The sequence below is a fragment of the Rhododendron vialii genome, chromosome 13a, assembly GCF_030253575.1.
Source record: "Rhododendron vialii isolate Sample 1 chromosome 13a, ASM3025357v1".
Lineage (NCBI taxonomy): Eukaryota > Viridiplantae > Streptophyta > Magnoliopsida > Ericales > Ericaceae > Rhododendron > Rhododendron vialii.
In genome coordinates this window covers 13,829,544-13,838,123 of record NC_080569.1, presented here as the reverse complement: position 1 = coordinate 13,838,123, position 8,580 = coordinate 13,829,544, and the positions used below count along the sequence as shown (strand labels likewise).

The window sequence follows — 8,580 nt, the reverse complement described above, 5'->3', positions numbered from 1 at the left end:
TTGATGAGTTTTGATAGATGAGGGGATGGGGTTGATAAATTTTAAACACGAGGGGGTTATGTTGACAAAATGTGATAGTTGAAGGGGTGTCCTTGAAAATAACCCTAAAAGATTAGTGCAACTTTGATATCAAGGGCCAGAAAAGGATAATATTATCTTAGCAACTAAATACGAGCCTCCTTTCATATCCTGTTTTTACAAGTAAAGCTAACTTCATAGTAAATGCCAAAATTCTTTATTATGCTCATCCGTTTACGTTGATGGTTTCCTTTCCTTCTCTAACAGAGTAACATATGTCATTGACTGATACTGGAGAAAATTATGATTTGCAGGATCAACAGAACACATAAAGTTGGTGGATTTGGTTTCTTGAAGTATTCGTGAGTTTCAAAACAAATTCCTCAATAGGATGGAAACTGAACAATGCACACAGACATCTTTAAATCAAATAGGAACTTCTGAAACAAATAGCTCCAGTTTAGTGGGTACAGCGAAGAAACTGTTATTTCGGCAAATGCTGGTGGGGGTAAGTGACGGGCGCTTTTTCTTGGGCACATTCTACTGCATTGATAAGGAAGGAAACATTATTCTCCAAGATGCAGTGGAGTATCGGAACACCAGACATTCTTCCCCTTCTCCAATGGAACAACGGTGCCTTGGCCTCATTCTCATCCCATTCTCTTGCCGAAAATCTTGTCATGTCGATTGCTCCATTGAAGAACAATTGTCGCTACTTTCACTGAAGGAATAGAGGAAAATGCTTTAGCTACCATACATTTTCTGTGTGTTAAGGTTGTGTTTGGATTTCTTCCTATTCCTTTTATTATTATTTTTTCTACTTTTTCAAGAGCTAACAAAGATGCTTATCGACTTTGTTTGAATCCAACTTATGTGACCAATCATTTCTGAGTTTTATTCATGCACTCTTCAGCAGGCTTTGCATTTGTTTTGTGCTTGAACTTGGACCTTGGAATGAATTTGCACGACACTCTTTTTGTTCTTTTTGTTGCGAAGTGCTCATTCTCATCTCGTTGTTGTATGACACTTATTTTTTTATTACATTAGACAATTTTTGGAATGGAAGACAGTTTAGTATATTCAGGTCTATCACTTTCTGCTTACCTCTCCCCATCCCGGTTAAAAACCAAAGAAAATATCTAAAGGTTAAAAATGTTGACAGAAGTGATGTTGATAGGCTGTGTTTAGAGGTAGAAAAAGTCTAAGCTATGACATGAGACACCGCCTTCAAAACGATGAGATTTGAGATGAAGCTTCCTTAAGCCTATAAATTTTGTTCGGGTTACAAAATGAACATAATTTAGAGAAACTTTTGAGTGAGAAACACAGAGAGATGTGGTGGTGGTTAATTCAAGGGAGACCCCTCACTGCTGCATTTTTCTTATAACATAAAAAGCTTGCTGGTTCGGGAAATGAATCCGGGTGCAGATCGGTGCCCATCTTGATCCATAAGGGAAGACCCGTTTGCGAATCTATCAACATATTTAGAGTATATTGATAAAATGTGGAAGGAAGATGGTGTTCCTGATAATGCTAGTGAGAGATCCAATTCTACGTTCTCAGGTTCTGGGTTCATTGGTCAGCTTCCCCGAATCCCCACGTTATTAATACCAATTTTAGAACTTCTTATTCAGGAATTAATATGACCACTTGGGTAAAATCTTAATTCAGTCATAGTCTTGAACCCGTCCTTTCTATGGAAATGTTGTGTGACACCATTTGAGCCATTTCGTTATTTTCAATCTACATTTTCAAAATTTAAGATGAAATCAATAAAAATATGAAGACCCTTTCAAGAGGAAATTGAAATTTTAGATAAGTCAAAGGTATAGGATTTCATATGGTATCAGACTATGCAGTAAAACTTGTGCTCAACTTCTGTGCCTAATGAAAGTGACCGCATATGAGAGGACGACTGAGTGTGTAAATGACAAAGTTAGGCCTATCACTGACGAAATTATGTGATTTGCTTAAATTTTTAACGACTTTGACTCTGTAGCTATTGTGCACTTCATACATATGTATATACATATATACACGAAAAATAAGGTGTTTAGATCAAACACTCTACACACATCGGATGCCGTTGATTTTCGCGTGGGGCCCCTCGATTTTTTTTTTTTAAAATTTGGACGGCTCGGATCAGCCGTTTGGTGGCCGGAGACCGCCGCGCACGGCCGTCGGTATGCTCCGATCGGTGCAAATAGCACCTCTCTGTTCAATATTCATCAAGCGCAAAACCAAGAGGGGCCAAATTTCAAGTGTCCCGTTTGGCAGTAATATAACTTTTGGAAGCTTCATCTCAAGATATAACTGCCAAACAGGACACTTGAATAGTCAAAAGAAGACGATTTAATGGTTAAAGACTCCACGGGCATGACATTTGGCTTTACCCCAACTGAGGTGTGGATTTAGTCTACCCAGTTGTCTGAGACAGAGGAGGGGCTGCTAATGACCCTCATTTTATAAATCAGACAGGTTGCTACAACCAAAACTCCTTAAAAGTTTACCAAAGAAAATTCTGGGCCAATCAATGCCTGAGTAATAGCTGTCAAACTTGGACCCAATTTTCCTAGGGTGTGGAAGAAAAGAAGGATGACAAGACGAAAAGCAACCATGTATGACACTTTAAAGTTTGTGATAGCTACAGTAGATAGCCAAAAGACACCTAAGAAGGGAACGATCAGAAGACACCTAAAGTGTCATACATGGTGTCTTCTGGCTATCTTCTGCAGCTATCACAGACTTTAAAGTGTCATACATGGTTGTCTTTCGTCTTGTCATCCTTCTTTTCTTTTGGGAAAATTGGGTCCAAGTTTTCTGCCTTTGCTCAGGCATTGGTTGGCCCGAAATTTCCTTTGGTAGACTTTTAAGGAGTTTTGGTTGCAGCAACGTGTCTAATTTATATAATGAAGGTCATTAGTAGCCCTTCCCTCTATCTGGGTAGACTGAATCCACACCTCAATTGGGGTAAAGCCAAATGTCATGCCCGTGGAGTCTTCATCATTAAATCACCTTCTTTTGACTGTTCAATTGCTTTGGCGCCGCATGATGACCCATCGACTTTCCTTTTTAGTAGTTGATATTTATGAATAATGATTCTAGCAGCTTTCCTAGAATCTCTCTTATGATTTTGCTTGTCGAAACTGATCGCTTGTTTGGTTGATGCTGGGACATAAGTTGCATCAATTCCATTCCCATCAACTTGTAAACGTTTTGAGGGTTTAGTGGAGACAGAAGGGAGACAATCCTCTACAACATCCCTCCTCTTCTCATCTGAAAATCTCTTGGAAGGCTTTGGAGTGCATCGTTTGGTAGTTAAAGGTTTTGGATTCTTCTTTGGATTGACTTCAACCAATACCGTAGGCCAATATTTCTTCCTGCAACTGGGTTTCTTAACTGTCCTTCTTCGAGTCTACATCATCTTCGTGACTTCCTTAGTATTGTTAGTTTCTAATGTAGTTGAAAACTCTAGAAGCAGTGAATTACCTCTTGCCTCTGTCACAGACTTTGGAGTGTATCGTTTGGGAGTTGAAAGTTTTGGATTCTTCTTTGGTTTGACTTCAACCAATACCCTAGGCCAATATTTCTTGCTTCTGTGTTTCTTCCGTGGCTGCTTCTTCGAGTCTACATAATCTTCGTGACTTTCCCTAGTATTGCTAGTTTCTAATGTTGTTGAAAACCCTTGAAGCATTGAATTACCTCTTGCCTCTGTTACAGACTTTGTTCACCCACATGACTTTTTCATTTTCTTTCCAATGAAACATGCCACTTCCTTAGCGAGATGGATTTTGCAGGTGTATGTGATGCCCATACACCATTTTCCTGTGACTTTTTCATCATCTATATACTGAATTCTATCTCCACTGCTTTGCAAATTCTCAGTACATAGCTGAATTAAAGAAAGAAAAGAGCAAGAAAATGTCACCAATCTCAGAACTCCAAAGATAAAAGGAGGAGAAGCTAAGCAAAACATGTGCAAATAAAAAAGCAAATCCGTGTCAATAAGAGAATGGTTATTAAAACCGGAAACAAATCATCAAGATTTACATGACTTCTAAAAGAAAATAACTACGAGACATTAAAGTTACTTTACTAAACAAAATATTCTCCAAATCAAACTCATTGATTCTGTTAGTTATTCTTATTTTATCGGTCAAGAACATTGAAACTTGTAACTAAACAGCATTACAAGTGAAAAATATCAACAACAGGCAAAAAAAACCAGAATAAGTCTTATGTCCAAATAAATTCGAATTGGCAATGTGAATATGTTTTTGCCACTATGCCAATAAAGGAGTTGGGTTTTGTTCACCCTCCACTTAAGAGGGTGAACATTACCCTCCTTCATATTAGTTGAAATGGTGTGAATCCCACAACAAAGTGATGTCATGCTTACCAAAAAAGTGTATTGCGTGATAAGCATGACATCACTTTATAGTGGGATCCACATCATTTCAACCAATAGAAAGGAGGATAATGTTCACCCTCTTTTAAGGAGGGTGAACAAAATTGCACTGTAAAGCCCAATAAAAGGACCTCAAGCTTCTCCTTTGTCGGGTCCACCCAAGCCCGTCCACCCCACACTTTCGGGTGGTGTAAGCTCTCCCACACTAACCCTTAACTTAACCGTGTGACTCAAAAAATTAACCTCGAGTGATACAGTAGCTGCTTGTGTTTCTTTAAATATCAAAGTCACTTTCCATATTTAATCGATGTGGGGTGGATTGGGTTGCCACATTACTGCAGATAACGGCTATATTTCTTGTACATAAGTTACACCTCATCAGGTTTCAAGTCAAGTAACTACTATATGTCTATATCCTTTTTCTAATCTTCTAAAAGGCAAATAATCTCCAAACCCTAGCCGCCAACAGCCCTTTCCCTCCCCCCCTTCTCAGGCGGTGGGAGGGGAGGGATCATTCCCCTCTAATTTCTTTCATTCTGTTCTCTTCCTTTCACCGTCGAATCGTCTTCTCTCTCAATCCCGCGACTGAAGTTCGGGCGTCCATTGGGAACTTTTCAGCCAGATCGTTTTCCAGCGACGTTCCAGGACTTCAATTTCTGTGGTTGCGGATAAGATGTTGTCCACCACTTGTGGACAGCATGCCCTTCGGAAATTTCCGGATTTCCAAACGCAAAAGCCCGAAATTGAGGGAACGCGAGCGCGGATGGCAAGCACTCGAAAAATACAGAGTCGCCACTCGGGTTTTGAAGGTCCGACACCCAAGGAACCGTATTTCGAAGCACCTGCCGCGCTATTTGATTTAAAAAAGTTAAGGAACCAGTCCGTCATAACCATATCTGGGTTCGCGAGCCAGGTTATCAGAGGGGAAGGGTTTTAAGGCACCCCTCTCGCCCAATCTGGAGATCAGTCTCTACTTAGGCATTTTGTGAAAATATTTGCAATTCTTCTTTATTTTACCAATTTTTAGCCAATTTGGGCGGGGAAGTAGTTAATCGGGGATTAAAACCATAACATTTTGCAGGATGTGATCGAAAAAATGGTATGGATGAAGGATGTGCTAGAAAATAACTGAGATAAAACCCCACCCTGTGACTGGATATCAAACAGTGTGTTGGTGTGAGTTTGACACGAGCAGTGGCCAACTTGCATGCATGAAACTTCCAGCATGCAAATAAACCATTGCGCGTCGAACCCACTCCATCGCGCGAGGGTTGACATCCTTCAAATAGGTTGAATTTTATCTCCTTCTGGGCTCTGGAAGGGGACCAGTGCACACCCGGAGGGGGGAACCAAGTAGTTTATATATACTAAAAATAAATAATTATTACAAAGAGGGATAACAGGAATAAAATACGACCCCTAAACAGTGGGGGTACCAAAGCAGAGGCCATATACCAAGTTGCCCATGCAAGGGCAATTGCTGGAAACAGGCTGACGATCGCGCGATGAAGCCAGTTCGTCGCGTGAGTGTACTAACTGGACTTCCAGGAATTGCTTTGCATGCCTGGGCTCTGAGACATATTCAGAAGCAACCCAGGGGCATTCCAAAGTGAGCAAGTAAATAATCTAAGCTAACCTACAAATTTTAACATGCGAGGTAGTAGACAGTGATTTATAATACTATAAAACAGGAAATAACTAGCATCCCATCCCCATGAGGACCATCGCGCGCTGACTGGGACAGTCGCGCGTGAGAGTGAGTCCATTGCGCGTGAGAGTGCCAGTGGACGGTTCTTGTAACTCTGCTGACTTTAGGACCAGGACTGGTATTGATTACCAGCCTTGATCCTGCCAGCCCCCTTCAGGGACCAAAATAGTAAACAGGCAGTAAAGTTATACCTTTGCTTGAGTGATATAGAAATAGCTTGAAAAAGGTGATAGAGCTTGTGAAATAAGTGTATGAAAATGGGTTTTTTGAGGAAATGTCAAGAGTATTTGGGTTTATAAAGCCTTTCTTACTTGATTTCTTGTAACCCTTTAGAAAAAGAACCATGGGGGGTACTTATAGGGCAAAAGGAGGTGTATGGTGGGTGAAGGACTTGGCCTAGCAACCAGCCAACAAGGCTGGTCAGCCTTCCTTGGTGGAGAAAGAGGCCAACAAGGTGATGGGAGTGGTTGTGAGGGTGGTGCAACCTATGCACCTACAAAACGTTGTTCAGTCGACGAAAATGGGGTACTATAGATCAGTAGCCCCCTGATCATCATAAAATTTAGCTGGAAAAAAGGTGAAAGTGACAGATGTTAACCATCGCACGACACAGTGACTCCATCGCGCGATGGTTAAACCAACCCCCGCGATGGTCAACAGTCAAGGCTTTGACTTTGACCAATACCTGGCAGGCAAATCATCACACGGGAGATTCAATGAATCGCGCAACGGTCAAAACCTGAGGTTAGGGTTTTGATTTAGGGTTTTGGGTTTAGGATAGGTTCCACTCACTCCAAGCTCAAACCATTTCACTCTCAAGACTGTTTTTGATCTGATTCATCATCGGAGAAACAAGAAATCGAAAAACAAAATAAAACAATTGGGAAACCAGATTGGGGTGTCTACAGTAGTTCCTCTTTGACGGCACGCGGAGCACCATTGACTGGTATGGGTAACGTCAAAGATTTCTAGACACCCATCAAATTTACCCAAAAGCCGATTAAATGCAAAGTGCAAACAAATATATAGAAATACTGTGCACCGATGGTCCAAAGAGCTGATCAATCATTGAAAAAACTCTCCTGGGGAATAAATAAGATGGACGGATGGATTTGTCACTGAGTTGAAGATGGACGGATGGATCGTCGTTGATTGAAATTGGACGGATGGATCGTCGTTGACTTGAAATTGGACGGATAGATCGTCGTTGACTTAAAATTGGACAGATGGATCGTCGTTGATTGAAAATTGGACCGATGGATCGTCAATGATTGAAATTGGACGGATGGATCGTCGCTGAGTTGAAATTGGACGGATGGATCGTCGCTGAGTTGAAGATGGACGGATGGATCGTCGTTGATTGAAATTGGACGGATAGATCGTCGTTGACTTGAAATTGGACGGATGGATCGTCAGTGACTTGAAATTGGACGGATGGATCGTCGTTGATTTGAAATTGGACGGATGGATCGTCGCTGAGTTGAAATTGGATGGATGGATCGTCGTTGATATGATATTTGGACGGATGAATCGTCGTTGATTTGAAATTGGACGAATGGATCGTCGCTAAGTTGAAATTGGACAGTCCAGGACGGATGGATCGTCGTTGATTGAAATTGGACGGATAGATCATCGTTGACTTGAAATTGGACGGATGGATCGTCGTTGATTTGAAATTGGACATGTGCGCAGGCAGACTACCGCTAGGGATACCAAAGTGCTCCGGATTTGAAGATCATTTAATTCATGGCGACCATCAAAATTGCTGCGGTGCCATAACGAGAAACCATGGGCCTTCGTAAGAAAGACGAACATGATCGAGCCTGTTCAGAAGCGGGATTGGGCCTGAAGGCCCAATTGGACCATCGCGCGACAGAGCCACTCCGTCGCGCAAGAGAAGCTTATTAGGGCTTGGGTTTGGAAAGAGCCTAGACCCGGCCCATACCTGTTTTCTTCCCGGGGACGCTACAGAAATTAGTTCCCAGTGGTTTCGAAATTACAAAACTCCTCATAACTCTCAAACTCTCCAAATCCCAACTCAAACCCTAGGATTTCTTCCCAAACCTTTGATTTCTCCACGAAAATCAATAAACCCACGCGCAAACACACACCCATGGCGGATCACGACAATGGTGGCGGTGGAAGAGAGGTAGTTGATCATCCGGAGGATGAGGGAGGACCCATGGAAGTTGAAATAGCAGAGCAACAGCCGGCGGGGATTGTCGCAGATGTAGGTGCAATGAGAGCATGAGGCGGCGATGGCGTATAAGGCCACGAGCAGAAGGTAGGTGGTGAAGGCGACCATCGCGCGACGGAGCCAGAGCGTCGCGCGATGGAGGAAGCTGGGGCCACGGGTTCTGTTGTTTGGCCATTGGACCCGAGCATGGCCGTGGGCAGCTCGATGGTGATCGGTGGCAGTTCTAGAGGCATTGAAAGCAGTGGTGCC

General features: G+C 42.2%; 1 protein-coding gene across 1 annotated transcript; it reads left to right on the top strand.

The window, feature by feature from the left end:
• The first annotated feature begins 208 nt into the window (after window positions 1–208).
• On the top strand, window positions 209–999 carry LOC131314193 (uncharacterized). Its single transcript, XM_058342693.1, has one exon. It carries the CDS (start codon window positions 410–412, stop codon window positions 749–751), a length of 342 nt encoding a protein of 113 aa, XP_058198676.1. The 5' UTR covers window positions 209–409; the 3' UTR covers window positions 752–999.
• Window positions 1,000–8,580: the final 7,581 nt, after the last annotated feature.

Excerpts from the sequence above, each read along its gene's own strand:
- LOC131314193 (XM_058342693.1), top strand. The coding sequence starts at position 410 with ATGGAAACTGAACAATGCACACAGACATCTTTAAATCAAATAGGAACT.